Genomic DNA, 20,397 nt, shown 5'->3' with positions numbered 1-20,397 from the left:
TTATGAATATCCCCACTCACTCTTCCAACACAAGAGGTTATTTTGAAGCAAATCTCAGGTACCGTTTCATTTATGTAAACCAGTCAATTCTTGCCCATGATCACTCTCTGAGTTATGTTAATATTAAGTTACAATACTGACTCCCATTTATTGTCTACTATGAACAGAGTATTTGTATTATTGCTAATCTTCATTACAATGCTTTAAATAAGTGAGGTATCTGAAACTCAGTGACACACTCCATCTTAATAATTTTCTTCTATTAATGATATAAATTGTAACAGTTTATTAGACAATGTTGAGAACATTCTGGTTTCTTCATATCTTCTCAGGTAAACAAAAAACTATCATTTATATACTTAGTTTCTTTATTTTATAAAAATAAATGTATCATATTTTCCATCAAATTTCTCAAACAGGAAAAAAAACACACTAAAAACAACAACCACATTCTTACCACTTAGCCATGGACAATCATCAATAATTATAATGACATACTATAATGTCAATGTCAAAATTAACAGTTTATAAATAAGTGTAAGTGCCTATATGTAAATAATTTTTTTCTGAAGGGTTCACTTAAAAAACAAGTTTTGCTAATTTCTGGTAATTTTTGAAGTTTCATAATCCACAAAGCATTTTCCAAAGGCACAATATTTAGATTGTGGAATAATTAGACTCAAGTAGCATCTACATAAACAAATTGTTTAAAAATGTTACTGTCTTCCACAAAGAATTCCTTTAGACTAAAGTATATGATGGTGGTGCTAAGAGAGAAGTGGTAATTATTATTATGACAAAATGTAATATTATTCTGACAAATGTAATATTTAGAACATAAGAAAACATAATTAAACTCTTAGCCATAATCATGTATTTGGATATTTATTGTTGTAATATGTTTACAAAATCCTAGCATCTTTTTAGCCCTATTTATTTTAAAAATAAGACTCACTTCAAAATTCTTGAAAGATTCTAATTTTTTCCTTAAAAATACTGGTTAGAACAATCAAGACTGTGGATAAAAGTAGCCAAATGGCCTCCTCAATGATAAAATTTACTCTCTTAGGAAAGAATAATCACTGGAAACAAGACAGAGATAGGAAAGGTTTCAAAATTTACAATAGGAAATTACTATGAGTAGATGTAATAATAATTAAAAATTACAAACTAGGTCTTTTCTTTCAGTTTTTTATGGCAGTGAAAATTATGAGTATGTTTAAGAATAGAGTGTGATTAATATTAACTATAAAAATTAACTTTTTAAAGTATAGCTCTAACTATGGGAAATGCAGTTATAAAATTAAATAAAATGATTAAATTGATTTTGAAGTATCTGTAACTTAGGAAAAAAATTTTTGTGTTTGGAACATTTCATTAGAAATATCTGAATATTTGTATTTTTTTCATCAAGGAAAAACTTAAGTCAAATCAAGCAGCATAAAGTTCCTGATACTGATATTGTAACATCATCAAGAGAATGCTGATATATTTGGCTTATAACACTAGTTCTGCAAGTGAATGCAAATGATTTATAAAAATTACTTCCATGGATACAAAGCATTTGATTTCCACTTAATATCACGGCCAAATAGGCTGAAAATGACAAAAGAGAGAGGAGGACATAAAACTGACAATTCAACTGTCACTTACGGAGTCATCTGTGGCAGAAGTTGGCCAGCCCTCCCATAACTGATGGCGAACAGGGATACTCGTGAGGTCATACACATTTCTCTTTACCTATAAAAAGAAATAAAACAATTAAAATAGGGTTTCCACATGACTTATGATAGCTGCTAGTCAATTTATGGGATACACTGTGTTTCCTCTGTTCTCTTCTAGATTTAAAACAAGAATTTGAAACTAGGAAAACACAAATCATAAAAAATTTTATTAGATAAAACTAAACCAAATTTAAAAGCAGATTCTCAATGAAGGTTAAATGAAGTAACAGTTCAAGCCATATTCTCCTACCTCACCTTGCTGATTATTTTTATAATCCTGGATGGCTTCAAGTTTCTTTTCAGTCAAAAAAGGGTAGTAGTTTCTTTCCCAGCAGGGTGAAAGGAAAAACCTGGAGTTTCCTTTACTGTTTTATGTACATTTCAAGGATACAATACTTAATAATAAAGCTGTACAGGGTATATTTTTTTGAAATCACCCCAAATTAGAAACTATTTTAAGAAAATATTTATTACCTGCTGCTGCTGCTGCTGCTAAGTTGCTTCAGTCGTGTCCAACTCTGTGCGACCCCAGAGACGGCAGCCCATCAGGCTCCCCCGTCCCTGGGATTCTCTAGGCAAGAACACTGGAGTGGGTTGCCATTTCCTTCTCCAATGCATGCAAGTGAAAAGTGAAAGGGAAGTCGCTCAGTCGTGTCCGACTCTTAGCGACCCCATGGACTACAGCCTACCAGGCTCCGCCGTCCATGGGATTTTCCAAGCAAGAGTACTGGAGTGGGGTACATTGCCTTCTCCATTATTACCTGAGGGCTATCCATTAATATATTATTTAGGCCCTTCCCCCAAAGAAGATATAGTACTGATAGTTTTTATTTTAAATAAGATAAAAGTTGAAAACTATTTTTTTCAACATTTAATATTATACTTTGAAACTACTTATCTATTTATAGCCATACCACACAGCTTGTGGGATCTTCTCCACCAGGGATTGAACCTGAACCCACAGCAATGAAAGCATGGAGTCTTAACCACTAGACCGCCAGGGAATTCCCAATACTTTTTAACTTTAACGGAGAGGACACAAGTAATTATCAGAATGAAGTACTGGAAGGTTAAACTCTTATTCAGTAATTATCATATCCTTTTTTAGCTTTTTTCTCTAAACAGGTTACAAAAATTCTCTTTCATTCCATATTTCCAAATACATGATCAAATCATTAAAATGACTAGATCATCCATCTTAGCTAACTCTTCATGTAAATTCTGAGATTAACATATTGTAACAGTGAAACTAATTTTGAAATGTTGCACATAAGACATTCTATAATACGATTTCCATGTGGAAAAGAAGCAGCGTTCATTCATGTTTTTAAAACGCAGAAGGCTGAAATATCACGTTGTCCAATTACAGCATTTCTGTATCACATTACTGTTTATTATACATAAGCATATCTAAGTTACACTTCCAGTGAAATGGAGAAATATATTCACTGGGGAAAGAAAGAAACAAAACAAAACCTGGAACTCAATCTATTTTTATCTCTAATATACACCTGTGAAAAAAAGACTTAGTAAATGAGAACTGTGAAGCTTGGGGGCATGGCTTGATCCCCACTCAATTCAAACGAACAGCTTTTTCCCCCAAGATTCTTAGCAATGGCCAGTCTACCATGCAGTATTTTGTTTATGGTCAGTCATATCAAGTTTGGACATTTTCGCTAGTCATTATTAACCCAACAATTTAACAAAATGCAACTGGACTAACCTCTTACCACCTGCACTAGCTAAGACTATTCTGTCATGCTTAAACATTAGTGCTCTTAAGAGGAAAGGTGTTCCATAAAGCCAAAGTATTATTATTATTGTTTATTAATAAAAGAAAGGGAGAGGACAGAAGATGGGAGTATGAGGAAACTTTAAGCCACAAGTCAAAAAATTCCTTTCTTAGAGTTAGTTTTAATTATGTTGTCTAGAGACACCAAGGGTCAGCAGTTATTCTTGGAAGGCGGAGGGGAAGGCAGGGCAAATATTTACATCTGTTGGAAAGGTGGCAAGGCTACCTCTGCATTGGAGAATATACACAAATACTATGAGTTGAATATATAAACGAGTAACTCTGGAGTGGAATTCCTTAAATTCCATCTTAATTCCAAAACATAACAATACGGTATTATGAAATAAACAGTATTTTTCTTCTTTCATTAACTCATCTGTAACTGCACTGAATGAATAACATTCCTTTGCTATTCTAAGCCTGAAAAGCATGTTCTGGCTATAGTGTTATGTTGGTATAAAGCACAACGCCAGACTGATGTGCTGAACAAAAGTGATCAAAGTTAGAGTAATGTTAGCCATTGCACAAGTATTTGGCTTCATTGTTCTCCCCAGAATGACATCTGTTAAGCAACTTGTCATAGAACAAACTGGTTAATGCAGAAAGAACTTGGCTGAGAGGGTACAACATAAAGCATATTAGGCTAATGTTTGACTGTTTCAATGGAAAAGCTAAGTTCACAGTGTTTCTGAAATTAAGCCAAAAGAATCTTGTGCTAAACCATAATCACTAAACAATATACCTGAAAACAAATTAGTTTTTCGAAAATAATTTCATGTTTATCAGTGCTAAAATCATAGGAAGATTTTACCAGTATATGGAAGAAAGACAAATGATAAGATAGCAAAGGTACAAAATGAGTGATGGTTTTATAAATATAGATAAAAATATTCTTTTGTCTTTATTGATGGCTTTAAATTTTCAGTGACATTCCTGCAGGAAAGAAAAAATCAGAAATATATACAAAATAAAAATTGTTCTTTTAAAAAATTAGTATTCTAGGAAAGCTGAAGGACAAAATATACCTAATTATAAAACGACACAGATGGATTTAAGGTCATCATGAATCAAATGCAGGACAGAGTTTTCTCAAAGAGAGAAGGATGAAGGAATGGAGGAAGGAGAAAGCAAAGACTTAAGGCAAGGGGAGAAGTGAAGGGCGGGAGACGGGGGAAGGTTGAGATTGATTGATTTGAGAGATTTAAGAGCTCTTCAGAGAGGCAGAAAGAACACACACACAGACTAAGTTGCTGTAGCTGGCATGCTCAGCTGCCATTACTGTGCTACTTCTGCTGGAGTTTCATCTTTAGAGATTTGTGTTAAATTCCAGTTAAGGACAAGTGGCACTTCACAGGGTAACATTTCCTAAGGGCCCTTTTGTCTTACATACTTTCTTTGATCAGCTTTGGCTCAAGATCATTCTGAATCTTCATAATCTTTTCAATTCTTGTTATGCATTAAGCTCTAAATCTATGAGATTTTAGGCTGCTAAACTACATAAATGTTTCAATTAGTTCTGAAAAAACTTAATGAAAGCTTTGATTACCAGCTGAACATTAAAATTATGTTACAAACTACACTGTATTTGGATCAAAGGTTCTAGATTGACAGCAGATTTTCCAGAGCTTATTTTCCAGATTTTCTAAAAGAACAGTTTCATTTCTCTGCCTTCAGTTGTTTGTGACTAAGAAAAACATATTTGAATCAGATTACCCTGAAATAGTACAGAATTAATGCAGTATTGATTCATTTCCTTATTATTTGTTTTTCACTGTTAATAAACATTTATTTATATATAATAAATAATATAAGCAATGATCTCCACTTCAAACTTCATATTTCCTCACTGTGGAAACTTCAGTGATACACACAGCACTGGGAAAAAAGACTACTTTATTACAACCTGCTCAATATATAATTATATAAAGACATTCATATCCCACAAAGCTTTGAGTTCCATACATTTTTAAACAGTTTTATACTTTGGTTAAATTTTATCAGAATTTCTTAGACAGTTCCTCTTCTAAAGGCTAGATTTTGAGGTTGAGGTTTTAGATTAGCCTTAAATGACCCATTTGCATCTATTCAAACTGAAAAACATAAAAACTGGTAGACAACTTTGTCAGCTATATTTTATAGCAAAATGTTGTGAACTTTACGTTGGACACACTACTGAAAAATATTTTAAGGAAGTTTAAATTTCATTCAGGTATTATTCACGTTAAAGAAGATTCTGATAATGTTACACAAAAGTCACAAAATTTGAGTTACTGTGGCATAATACGAGACAGAAAACTAAATTTCTAGTCCCAATTCTACCCAGCTGTTATTGTGGTACCAACTGGTAGAAACTGAGACCAGTTTATTCAATATTAGAAGAGAACAAAATGAGCTCATTGCTAACTTTCTAAGCTCTAAAATTATTTGATTTTTTGGAAAAGACTGGAGTTAATCCTAGGTACAGGAAAAGAAGAGCTAAGTACATTTAAGATATGCAAGTAAAGAGGGAAAGTTTAAAACCATTAAGGCTAGAAAATGAAAGAAAAATAGTAAAGAGTTAATAAATACAACACATCAAAAAGGAAAACAGCAAATAATTTCAGTTAAGAAATCCAGGCATATAATAAACATTTTAAGTGAATTTTTTTCTTGAATAAAGAAAAGTCTTAGTTTTTGCTTTTAATTATACTAAAAAGTCTTAGTTTTTTTTTTTTTTTTAAAGAAAAGACTCAATATATTTTCCCCTCAAGAGATCTCATTTAAAAGTAAAGCTTACTGGTTTACTTACATACTAGTTTCCCAAATAATTATTTCATCAACCAAACAGGCTAAGTGTTGCCAGAATACTAAAAGCGGAGTGATACAAAAAGTTCTATTAATTTATTTCAGCATTTAAAAAATTTTGAAATCTGGCCTATGAATTTTCACATATCAAATAGTTTAAAATAGCAAAAAGTAACATACAAAATATTGAATTGCCATGGGCTTAGAACAGTTATCAGTTTGTTAGCACTTTAGTTTCTAGATTTTCTGAATTAAGAATACCTTGACAAATGACAGCCCTTACAAAAAAGCACCCTGAAACTACATACATTTATCTCCTCTTATCAATCTTAGAAGAGAAAGACCGTTGGGAATATTAGAACCTAAGCTTATTCAAATGTTAAAAGTATCAAAATCTGAACTGCAAGTAATTCACACCATCAAATGATGTTCCAGTTGAGTTTGCTAAATAATAACTGCACCAAACAAATAAGTATCTGTGTGTGATTAAAATAAGACACACAGACTAGGCTTAGTTCCAGTTTCTTAGCAATCACTGGTGCTCAGAAAGGCTTACAATAGGAAACCAATCACTTCTGATCCAGACTGGGTTTTGAACATATACTTCATATCTAAGGACTTTTTTCTTTTTTTTTTAATATACTGTACACTCGATGCAGTTGCACATGGATCTGTTTTACTATGATGCAAGTTAAAATCCTCCTAAAAATACTTCTTGAACAAAAACACTTGAAACCGGATGGTGCAAGGGGAATGAGAAGGTGGCATCAGTAATCAAATGTTAATTAGCAGGCTTTTTTCCCCTCTTCCCTCAGGGCTGGCCTGTGTTGGAGAATTCAAATCAGAAATCAATGCTCCAAGTGTTTAACTATTACTTCTTCTCATTAACCATTTAAGAGACTCAGCAATTCTTTCCTCATAAAAAAAGTAACTCAAGACATTTCTTTTTCTCAAATACCATCTTTCCAGAAAACAATGAAGATATTGTTTGAAGAAAACTATAAAATTGGTGGCTTTCAATCAGGCTTTGGACTGCATTTTGTTCTATTAAAACATTTTTTTGGCTGTAGCTGAATTCTTCATTCCAACAACTGTAACTAAGTTTTGCTTTGTAACATACTTTAAAACTTATTTCACTTCTTACTTGTCTATAAAGAAGTCTGACAACTGGCATCTTAAGCAATTACTGGGAATGATGACAATAAAGCTAATCAAATATGGAAACTAGTTTGAATGCATATAGTTAGATGGATTTTATCCAGCCTGATAAACTATCATGGATAAGATTTAACACTTTCAACATGGTTATACTCATAATATCCTATTCTAAAAGTTTGGTGTGGGTGAAAACGATACAAAAATTGCAGTGGTAGGTCATAAAATAAACGAACTAATGGTCATAAAGTTATTAAAATTAATTCATATCTTTATATATATATATATACACACACACACACACATATATATATATTTAGTGTTCTTGCCTGGGGAATTCCATGGATAGAGGACCCTGAAGGGCTATAGTCCATGTGGTCACAACGAGTCAGACATGACTAAGTGACTAACATATATATATATATATATATATCTATCTATCTATCTATCTTTAGTTAAAGGGTAAGCCTGGATTTTAAGAAAAGAGAACTTGTAAAGAGTGAAGAAAATGTTTATAAATGGCCAAGGTTAAGTATGTTTCACAAATAGAAAAGATGCTAAATTTTAAGACTTTTGGGGGGCAAAAAAGGTTTAGAGAAATTGTGAAGTTATAGAAGTTGAAGTTATAAACAACAACAACACTACAAAGGGGAACAATCATTTTTCTGCATTTGTGACTCTCAGTGTGTGGTGCCTGATACTAATACAAATAGTATTAGTATCACCTGGAAACTATTAGAAATGAAACTCCAGGGAATCCACCTAAGGCCTAGTACACTGGAAATGCTAGGACCCAACAGTATATGTTCTAACAAGCATTCTAGGTAACTCTTACCAAGATTTGAGAGTTACAGGCTCTCCTAGATGGCCATGCCTTTCTAATTTACTGATTCTAGAGTTCTTTAAACTCCTGCCTGAGGTAGCTAGTCCTTTTGAGAATGAACATGATTAATAATGATTTGTTATAGAAATTCTAGAAATGCTATCACTTTTATGATGATAAAGTAATTATTTTTTATGAAACGAGATGCCAGTCCAGGTTCAATGCATGATGCTGGATGCTTGGGGCTGGTGCACTGGGACGACCCAGAGGGATGGTATGGGGAGGGAGGAGGGAGGAGGGTTCAGGATGGGTTCTTAAATTTGTAAGGAATATATTAAATTTAAAAAAAAAAAAAGAAGAAGAAAAAAAAAAAGAAAGTAATGAGAGATGGTACTATGTCACTACAGACTCCACAACACTGACATAATTGATAAATAGTAATCTTCATCACTGAAAATCTGTGTTAATCTTCAGTTCTTCTGCCTTAAGATTAAGTGTTATTGCTTTTTGGCTATAATATATATTTGGGCATTGCAATAAAACTGCAAATCCACAATAAATGATCTATTGGTCATACTAAATAAACTTAGAAGGCACCTGTACCTGTCAGTTGAACTGAGGAAATGCCCCTGAACACCAGAGAACTGTTTGAAGCAAAGGAAAGACTAAACAGTTTCTGGTTTGTTTTTTTGGTCTCTCTCATAGGCAAGCTGAAATAAGACCCACAGGAAAAACAGTGGGAGGTTAACCTCATATCAGTCAGTAAAGACCTTATCCTAGAAGATAATATTTCCTCTCTGTACCTTATGGAAACAGTGAGAGTGAAATCTTTCCAACAATAGCCTAATAGATACCAGAGAGGTGAATGTTTTTTATTGTCCTCAATGAATAACACATCAGTCACTCATTAAATGCTCTTAAAATTTCTCCTTTTAAAATGAAGTAAATTAATTTAAAAATTCTTCCATGAAGAAAAACACTAAGTAAAAAGTCAATCTTAGGAATAATGGAGTAATTACAAGAACATTTTAAGGAGTCCTATTTAAATCTTAAAATGTTTTGTTAAAGTTCAATTTTATGTACAACTTTAAAAATTGGTCACATAAATCAAGAAATACTTGTATATCAGGAACACTGATTTTTAAGTCTGAACTTTAGTAGATAAACCATTTGCTATGTATGTCAGAAGCATTATACGAGTTAATGTTTAAAGACATAATCATACATGTAAGCCAAATATTTAACTACAAAGATATTCACTGCAGTCTGTTTATTATTACACACACACAGACACACAATTGGCACAAATTTAATATCTGATAATGAGATAGTTAAATAAATAAATACCATGCAGCCATTAAAACGATGATGTAGAACTAGGGTCAGCAAAGTGCAGCCTATAGGCCAAATTCAGCCTGCTGTTTGTTTCTATAAACGAAGTTGTATTGGAACACCGCTACCTCCATTTGTTTACATACTGTCTGTGGATGCTTTTGGCACTACCATGAGGGCAGACTTAGTAGATGCAACAGAGATCACACGCCCTGCAATGCCTGAAATATTTATTATCTAGCCCTTTTTAGAAAAAGTTTACTGACCCTGCCTAGAAGAATATTTAATAACATATAAAGTTTTTACATATTAAAGAAAAACCAAGTTACAAAATTATGCTCATTTCTATTTATTAAGCTATACACATATATATACAAAAGTGAAAAGTGAAAGTGTTAGTTGCTCACTCGGACTCTTTGCGACCCCATTAACTGTGGCTCCCCCAGGCTCCTCTGTCCATGGAGTTCTCCAGGCAAGAATACTGGAGTGGGTTGCCATTTCCTCCTCCAGGGGATCCTCTCTCACCAGGGATCAAACCCGTATCTCCTGTATTGGCAGGAAGATTCTTTACTGCTGAGCCACCAGAGAAGCCCACCTGACACATGACTGTAACATGTAAGAATTTTCCGTTAAGACCATTTACACTTACTCTAAATGGTGAGCATTATACGGTAACAAAAGTGATCAACCAAGGTTACTCTCTCTCGTAACTGAGCCTTTTTATACCTGTTGCGCTGTAACAGGCAATGAAGAGCAGTTACAGGCTGTCAATTTTGTACTGCAGAGGAAGGACAACTACAAGATCTGTGACTTACTGTTTCAGTGACTGAATGCTGCCTTCACAGTAAGAGGGCAGTTCCTGGTGTCACACATAGCTGGGAAGAAATAGCAAGATAAAACATACTCAAGGAAAATAAGTCAAGGTAAAAGAAGAATACTTAAAACAGTAAAATAAACTTTATCGTGTGAGGGTTGGCAAAAACTTCCTTGTATAAACTTTTGCTGAATGCCTTCTGAGTTTCTACCCAACACTAATGTTAAGACTTTTGTCTGGAATAAAAATATAGGAAGACTGCTGCTTCTACTTTGTCTATATACAGTAAACAAATCAATTATGTCCTGTCTTGTTATTCAAGTATTTCATTCTCTCAACAACTGGGCACTGTCACCAATCCCTCTTCTGTGCTTTGGATCTGGACAAGTGAAACTCTGATTAGATATTTATTTGCAACCTCATTAAGTTCTAAAATGAAATTTCATCTATAGGGAAGATGACACAGGGCAATGCTATTAATCTATTCTGCCAATTTGTTTTTCATAGAACTATATTTTCTTTTAAATTTTACACACAGATAGATTAAACTACTTGCCTTGCAAATGTCATTCACTTAGTTAATGCCTAAATCAGGATGATAATGTAAATTTAGAAATATCTTTTTAATCTATTTCTTGTTAAGAAATTTTTTTTTCCCTTTAAAGAACCAATGCCTCTATAGAAACTTCAAAATTTTTTCAGATGCTGGCAATCTTACAGTTTTGGTGAAGACTCATCTTTATATTATGATAAAGACTGTGTGTATCCTCCCCCACTCTGGTAGCACCAACAATGATGCTTAGACATAATGTTTATGTTTGCTTTGCTGCTTTCTGTTGCCTATCCAGGACTTTGTCTTTCTCTGAGACGCTGAAAAAAGTGGTGGGAACTATCAGCAATGGAACCTCAGTCTATAATCAGGTCTCTTATAATTTTATCTTTTCTTGTTAACAAAAAAATTCAAAAAACAAAGACAACAAAGAGACTTAGTGTTGGGGTCTGCCATGAATACTAAAGTGCCTGGGGGTGTGGCTCATCAAGGGAAAATAAACCATTCAAGTCACCCACATCAAGGAGAAAGTTTGGGAACAACTAGGCCAGTGTTTGCATTTGGGGCCCTGGAGTCAGGAGACTTACATTTCCCTTCCCTCTGCTTAACCAAGGCACCAGAGACAACCTATTTAACCTCTCCTTCTGGAAATATTAAGCAATCATCAAAGAACAGCTCTGTGAAATATTTTAAAATGTGTCTAGTCAGGTTTTCTGATTTTAACTTGCTATTTTCCAAGATCAGCTTAATGCTGTCATTACTTTCTCTGAGAGAAATGTGGGTGGAAAGGCAGGAAGTATATCTTAAGAAAAGTAGCTGCCTTGGCCAAGAGCAAAGTTACAGTAAGAGCATGGCCATCAAAATCACACACCTAGTTAATTTTAGATGAATGAGGAAGAGTTAGAAACTGGTTCCAAATAACAATTTAATTAAACCTTTCAAAGTGAATTGACATCATGAATGAAAATCTAATACAGTACAATAAACTTTAAGGACTGACGATGCCAATGCTCAGATGCTCCATACAGTTGGTTTTTAATTAAGGAAGTTAAAATCGCACCCCAACGATTTCACTGTTAGGACTGACCCTGAAATGTAAATGTAATTATTTTATAAAAAATAAAACAGGGATACCTTAGCATCATCTCTTAATGTATTAAAATCAGAAAATCTTTAATCACATGATTTTATTAAATAAACAGGCATTCTAAACAAACAGCCTGAAGTCTCCTGTTTAAAAAAAAATTTACTCCTATTTATTCATTAACAAAGCTATTGCTTAGCTCATCCCTGCCATAACCTACTCTATTCAAAACCATATGGGAAAGGACATTAAAAAACCGCCACAAACCATGGACTTCTGGTATTAGTGCTACACATTGCATACCCCTATTCATTATTCTACCTCCCTTGTTTAATCTATCATTAAGATTCAGTGACCCTACACTAAATTTAAAGCAGATCCTTCCTTCCTCCCATGCCTAAATTCACATACTTTTCTAGTTGGGGATGCCCTCAAGTATTAACAACTCTACGGGGTTTCTCTAATCTCAGCTCTGAACTATGTCATGCTATAGAACCAAGAAATTGCTGTTTTACATCTCTAACTATGAAGACTTCCATAAAAAAGGACCATATAATTTACTTAATAAGATAAAGGGAGAAAAATCACCATTTAATAAGTATTTTTTTTTCATTGAATATAGTAGAAAAGGTACATGGAGACATTATTATACACTGTGTTGTCTTAAAAGTGAATAATACTTCAACTGTATTCATCACAGAATTTAGAGTTTTAAATAATGATGAAAATGTTAGGGATTGACTATCTTAATAAATGGAAAAAACATTGTTTAAATGTATAATTGATAAAATAATCATTTTGGGGGCAAAGAGATTTCAAGAAATTAAGCACTATAATATTTCTAGGACATATTCAATTTCATTTTCAAATTACAAACAAAATATCTAGCATACAGTGTGGCAAAATAAGGGATAAGGAATTGTGTATATGATAGCCTACCAGCTGCTAATAGAACTTTCTGTGATGACAGAAATGTTCTGTATCTGTCCTATCCAATAGGGTGGCCACGAGCCCCACGTGGCTACTGAGCACTTAAAACACACCTAGTGTGACTAAGAAAAATGACTTCAAATTTCATTTCACTTTAATTAATTTAAATTTACATATGTGGCTCGTAGTTACCCTATTGGACAGTGGATTAAGAAGGTAGAGAACATAGACCCACACAAAAATATACCGTTGATGTTTACTATACTATATATAGGGCTTCCCTGGTGGCTCAGTGGCAAAGAATCCATCTGCCAATGCAGGAGACATGGGTTTAATCCCCCGGTGGGGAAGATTCCCTGGAGAAGCAAATGGCAACTCACTTCTGTATTCTTGCCTGGGGAATCCCACGGACAGAGGAGCCTGGCGGGCTACAGTCTATAGGGTCACGAAAGAATCAACACAACTTAGCGACTAAACAACAAAAACAACATACTTCATATAAAATATATACTATATGTACCTACTGTATATTTAAACATGCTTTAACACATTATTTCCTTACAGTCTTTTAGCCATAGAGGTAGAAACACTGTGCTAAACTGATTTTTTACTTATTCTTTTACTATTTTTAATAGGAACTATATGCATTAGTACCACAAAATTGAAAGAGTAATAATAGAATACATATAATCATAACCTGAAAAAAAGAGCAATAATAAAATACAAAATAATTAAATATCAAAGATAGTAAAAACACACTGTAGTTAAAGAAATAAGTTTATAACTCACATAACTGCCACATTATATTGGTCTAATTATTCATCAATTCATGCATTCATTTACAAAACAGTTACCAGGGAACAACTACAATGATGTAGATGTGACTAAAATAATTCATGTTACTGTGCATCTGGCGGTTTTATTTTATTTAAGTGAGTGATGATTCAAACTTAATCATTCTTTTGGGAGGAACTCATACCAGCAGAGTGGGAAAGACAGGTGTAATGAATGCCATAACAGTACCAGTCTCACACTCTGTCCCTTATTGACTCAGTAAGTTCTTACCAGCATCTATCACTTAAGTCATTACAACGTAACAAAGAAAGTGGTGGACAGACAAGATGCAGACTTTCACACTCCCTTAAGGAACCAAATCTAGTTGGGAAGAAAATGTGTAAATAGTTATGTACAACACAAATACACTTGTTACAGGATTTTTATTTTAAAGCTAAGATTTTTATTTTAAAAGTGAATAACTGAACATATGAGTTAAAAATTACAGATGGGACTGAGAGTTAAGATATACACATAAAACTCTTGCCTCCTTACAAAAAGCACTTCATTCCTTATATTAAGTGCTAAAAATTAGGGTGTCAGTAAAAAAATATTTTAAAAGAAATACGTAATCTACTGCTAACAAAGTGCTAGGAGAATCTCTCACTGGACTTATAAGCAACAGATATACATGTTCTAGTTTAACAACATTCAATGAGTGCTAATAATTCATGACCATTCATTTAGTTGGCTACACAGTCAACAAATATTTATTGAGTGTCTACTAAGAGGAAGGCACTATTTTGTAGTGGTTACTGAGAAAACAAAGTCTCTGCCTTCACGGAGCTTACATTCATTCTATATAGTAGGTGCATAGTGAAGGGAGTAGTGAGAAAGGAGAGAGAAAGAAATGTGAATATATAAACAAGATAATTTCAGAATTAGGTTAAGTTCTATGAAGAACGATATTAGAATCCTTATAGTCATTCTCTATTTCTTGGACAGGTTGAATCCTGAATGAGAAGGTACAAATCCCAGAAAGAATGTTCCAGGCAGAGAAAACATGAAATGCAAAGGTTCTGTGAGATGTTTTACATATATGTATATATTCTCTAACTCTTACTATCAACTTCAATGATGCTTTTATTTTCTTTACAGAAAATGCAACTGAGGATAATAACTCTTCAAGTAAGAACCAGAAGCAAAACTCAAAAGGAAAATTATGGGACATCGAGGCATTTTATCTTTTTTAACTACTTATGATATTTTTCTCCAAAACTGAAACTAGAAAAGTTTTCCAGTCCATCATTACTCCACCCCTATTCCTTACCAAAGAAATGTTACCCACACTTTCACTTACTTGGCTAACCCTTCCTTCACAGATTTGGGACATGCATCAGTTCAACTAAATAAACACAAATCCCAAATTACTGTCAGGTATAAATTAATAAAGTTTATTATACTAATACTAATTCAAAGGGATATTTCAGAGTTCTGATCAAAGATTCCCTGTCTTCAAACACAGTTGGTGTTGTTTGTATGTTTTGCTTAAGTGGAAAAGATATTACCATGCATTCCAAAATAAATGGCAAGTGCATTTGATCATATTTTATTTTTGTCATGTTTCACTGCACTACACCAGTAGTGAATAAATTTGAGGATGTCTAGTTTTGAAAATGTGGCAGTCTAGTAATCACATCCAATGAAAGGCAGTTATTTCAGAGCATCATTCTCTGACCATCTCCAACATTACCATTACTTCCTCATGATGTATATTGAAAAAGGTGATGGGAATAGTTGTTAAAGCACAGCTAGATCCGCATTATTCGGGCATTTTAAAGTAGATCAAGTAAACCTTCTATACTTGTTTATGCTTAAGGTTCTTTCAATCACTCATTCATTCAAAAAACATTTGCTGAGCGCTTTCTAAGTTATGAACAGGCTTCCTTGATGGCTAAGATGGTAAAGAATCTGCTCGCAATGCAGGACATGTAGGTTCAAACCCTGGGTTGGGAAGATTCCCCTGGAGAAGGAAATGGCAACCCACTCTAGTATTCTTGCCTGGAAAATCCCATTGACAGAGGAGCCTGGCAGGCTACAGTCCATGGGTCACAAAGACTCAGACACGACTGAGTAACTATCAAAGTTACAAACTCTTTGTCACTAGAGCAGCCTTCTCAAACACAAGTATCTAGAAAAGCAGACAAAAGACGAGTGAAATGTGATGGGCAAAGGGCATTCAGCTTTAGTTCTGAGGAAGCAATATTCAGGTGTTGAGGACTATGGCAAACCAGACAGCATGCCTCTTGAAGGAGGCAGCTCTGCTGCTGCTGCTAAGTTGCTTCAGTCGTGTCCGACTCTGTGCGACCCCATAGACAGCAGCCCACCAGGCTTTGCCGTCCCTGGGATTCTCCAGGCAAGAACACTGGAGTGGGTTGCCATTTCCTTCTGCATTGTGTGAAAGTGAAAAGTGAAAGGGAAGTCGCTCAGTCGTGTCCGACTCTTCGCGACCCCATGGACTGCAGCCTACCAGGCTCCTCCATCCATGGGATTTTCTAGGCAAGAGTACTGGAGTGGCTTGCCATTGCCTTCTCCGGGAGGCAGCTCTACTCCAGAACAATTCATTACTGCCACAGAAACTCCGGGGTTCAGTATTGTTGAATTTTCTGATTCTTCGACAAAAGCCCGAAGCCAGGAATCCCGTAATGTTTTGCTTTATCTTGAAATGTCAAGCTTTCAAACTTTTAAATGTTGGCAACCAGTTCAAATTTAAAACACTCTGGGACAAAAACAGAGAGCTGAACAAAACAGTGTTGTATTTAGTAGTTGGCAGTTGCAAACTCTGCAAGAGAGATATGAAGATCGAGGTGATACTCTTGCCTTTACGAAAGTCACAGCCCAATGAACATCTGTCACACTCAGAAACAAACACTCATGGTACAATGTAATAATTATAATGCTAAAGATATCAATAAAGTATTAGGAAGGTAGAGAAGAGACAACTATAACAGCTGTAACTATCATTTATTGAGTGCCAAGGCACTGATTTGGAGAAGGCAATGGCAACCCACTCCAGTACTCTTGCTTGGAAAATCCCATGGGTGGAGGAGCCTGGTAAGCTGCAGTCCATGGGGTCTCGAAGAGTCGGACACGACTGAGCGACTTCCCTTTCACTTTTTACTTGCATGCGTTGGAGAAGGAAATGGCAACGCACTCCAGTGTTCTTGCCTGGAGAATCCCAGGGACGGGGGAGTCTGGTGGGCTGCCGTCTATGGGGTCGCACGGAGTCAGACACGACTGAAGCGACTTAGCAGCAGCAGCAGCAGCAAGGCACTGATTACCCATTTTGCGTGTGTTACTACATTTCATGCTCATATCAACTCTGTGTATACAGAAATGACTATATTAAAGTGGCAGACCCAGATTTGAACTCCATTCTTTCCAACTGTAAAAATGTGTTTTTGTCCTACCATATTATACCGGTACCCACTGCTCTAAATAAAAGTCTTAGTTTCTAAAGATCAACCACATGAACATATGAAAATGAAAAAAATTACTTTTTCACCCATTCTACCTCATTCCAGAAAAAAAGAGAAATCTTTTTTCTTTTCAATTTAATAATCACACTGGAAGATACTTATAAAATGCATTCTTTAAGATGTAATTTTTAGATATTAACATTTGAGTTGTAATATATTTGCATGATTAAGTTTTATCGAAAATGCTGAGATTCCAGTGTTTGAAGAATTACATGTACTCAATATGCAATAAAATTTATGAATTTATTTAGCAGATATTCAAATAGTACTTACAGGCACTAATCTAAGTACTTTGTAAATGTTAACTATTTTCATGATTTTTCTTTTATAAACCATTTTACTGAAGTATGATTAAAATAAAAAAAGCTATAATAATATACACAACTTGATGAATTAAACCTGTGAAACTATCACCAGAATTTACGCCATAAATCCATCCATCACCCCCAAAAGTTTCCTCCCACCCTCTTTATTTATTATCATTAGAATTACCATTCAGTTCAGTTCAGTCGCTCAGTCGTGTCCAACTCTTTGTGACCCCATGAATCACAGCACACCAGGCCTCCCTGTCCATCACCAACTCCCAGAGTTCACCCAAACTCATGTGCATAGAGTCGGTGATGCCACCCAGCCATCTCATCCTCTGTCGTCCCCTTGTCCTCCTGCCCCCAATCCCTCCCAGCATCAGGGTCTTTTCAAATGAGTCAGCTCTTCACATCAGGTGGCCAAAGTCTTGGAGTTTCAGCTTCAACATCAGTCCTTCCAATGAACACCCAGGACTGATCTCCTTTAGGATGGACTGGTTGGATCTTCTTGCAGTCCAAGGGACTCTCAAGAGTCTTCTCCAACACCACAGTTCAAAAGCATCAATTCTTCGGCGCTCAGCTTTCTTTATAGTCCAACTCTCACATCCATACATGACCACTGGAAAAACCATAGCCTTGACTAAACAGACCTTTGTTGGCAAAGTAATATCTCTGCTTTTTAATATTTTCTGATAAAAACATTTAACATAAGATCCACCCTCTTGGCAAAATTTAAGTATATAATACAGTACTGTTAACTACAGACACTGTGTTTTACTCTAGATCTCTAGGATTTATATATTCTGTATAACTAAAACTTCGTATCCTTTCACTAATGCCTTCCCATTTCCTTCTTCCTCCAACATCTAGCAACCACCATTCTATTTTCTGTTTCTATAAATCTGATTATCTTAGATTCCTCATATAAGTAGTATCATGGAGAATTTGTCCTGTGTCTATTTCACCTAGCACACTGTCCTCCAGATTCATCCATGTTGCTGCAAATGGCAGCATTTTCTTCTTTATTAAGGATGAATAATATTCCATTATAGTTATATTTTATCTTTATTATTTATTTATTTTTAATAATTTACAAATAAATTACTATTTATTTTGTTTATTCATCTAGAGATAAGGCATCTGAGGCACAGAGATGATATGTAACTTAACCAAAATCACGTAACAGTAAGTTCCGGAGGCAGTATTCTGGTCCAGGCAGTCTGGCTCAACAATCCATACTTTTAACCACTATGCTCTTCTGCCTTTCTACATTTTATTCCAGTAATGATATATTGAAAAGGGCACTAAACTAAACACTACAACATATACTTGGTCTAAAGTAAAATTAACAATGTGAATCAAGGGTGGCAGTATCACTGTAGTTTAACGATTACTATATACATTAACTCAGAGAAGGCGATGGCACCCCACTCCAGTACTCTTGCCTGGAAAATCCCATGGACGGAGGAGCCTGGTAGGCTGCAGTCCATGGGGTCGAGAAGAGTCAGACACAACTGAGCGACTTCCCTTTCACTTTTCACTTTGATGCACTAGAGAAGGAAATGGCAACCCACTCCAGTGTTCTTGCCTGGAGAATCCCAGGGACGGGGGAGCCTGGTGGGCTGCCATCTACGGGGTCACACAGAGTCGGACACGACTAAAGTGACTTAGCATTAGCATACACATTAACTAATCACCACTAATTTAATAAATACTAAGATAACCTGACTTGGAAACTACTATAATATCATTAAGATAATGATACAGAAAGAAAAATGTTTACTTTTTGAGTAATTAAGGAAATGCATATTGAAACAAACACCATTCACACCTTTCAGTTCAGTTCAGTTGCTCAGTCATGCCCAACTCTGTGACCCCATGACATGCAGTATGCCAGGCTTCCATGTCCATCACCAACTCCTGGAGCTTGTTCAAAGTCATGTTCATTGAGTTGGTGATGCCATCCAATCATCTCATCCTCTGTTGCCCCCTTCTCCTCCAGCTTTTAATCCTTCCCAACATCAGTGTCCCTTCCAATGAGTCAGTTCGTCACATCAGGTGGCCAAAGTATTCGAGCTTCAGCTTCAGCATCAGGCCTTCCAATGAATATTCATGATTGATTCCCTTTAGAATTGACTGGGTTTTATCTCCTTGCAGTCCAAGGGACTCTCAAGAGTTTTCTCCAACACCACAGTTCAAAAGCATCAATTTTTGATGCTCAGCTTTCTTTATGGTCCAACTCTCATATCTATACATGACTACTGGAAAAACCATAGCTTTGACTAGACTCACCTTTGTCAGTAAAATAATATATCTGCTTTTTAATATGCTGTCTAGGTTTATTATAGATTTTCTTCCAAAGAGCAAGCATCTTTTAATTTCATGGCTGCAGTCAGCATCTGCAGTGATTTTGGAGCCCAAGAAAATAAATCTGTCACTGTTTCCACTGTTTCCCCATCTATTTGCCATGAAGTGATGGGACCAAATGTCATGATCTTTAGCAGTTCAATGTTGAGCTTTAAGCCAATTTTTTCCCTCTCCTCTTTCACTTTCATCAAGAAGCTCTTTAGTTCTTCACTTTCTACTATAAGGGCAGTGTTATCTGCCTATCCAAGGGTATTGATATTTCTCCCAGCAATCTTGATTCCAGCTTGTGCTTTATCCAGTCCGGCATTTCACATGATGTACTCTGCACAGAAGTTAAATAAACAGGGCAGCAATATACAGCCTTAATGCACTCCTTTCTCAATTTGTAACCAATCTGTAGTTCCATGTCTGGTTCTAATAGTTG

The 20,397-nt window shown here is 35.1% G+C and overlaps 1 protein-coding gene across 2 annotated transcripts in view; it reads right to left on the bottom strand.

Annotated features, from left to right (window-relative positions):
- The window catches only part of FAF1 (Fas associated factor 1), a 499,974-nt gene that overhangs the window by 227,215 nt on the left and 252,362 nt on the right, over positions 1–20,397 (bottom strand). For both annotated transcript variants that reach the window (XM_027537300.1, XM_027537301.1), the window contains exon 8: positions 1,654–1,740. In XM_027537300.1, coding sequence (XP_027393101.1) covers positions 1,654–1,740 — 87 coding nt within the window. The remainder of the gene's footprint in view (positions 1–1,653; positions 1,741–20,397) is intronic.

The sequence above is a fragment of the Bos indicus x Bos taurus genome, chromosome 3 (assembly GCF_003369695.1).
Source record: "Bos indicus x Bos taurus breed Angus x Brahman F1 hybrid chromosome 3, Bos_hybrid_MaternalHap_v2.0, whole genome shotgun sequence".
Lineage (NCBI taxonomy): Eukaryota > Metazoa > Chordata > Mammalia > Artiodactyla > Bovidae > Bos > Bos indicus x Bos taurus.
This window is presented reverse-complemented; position numbering and strand designations above follow the sequence as displayed.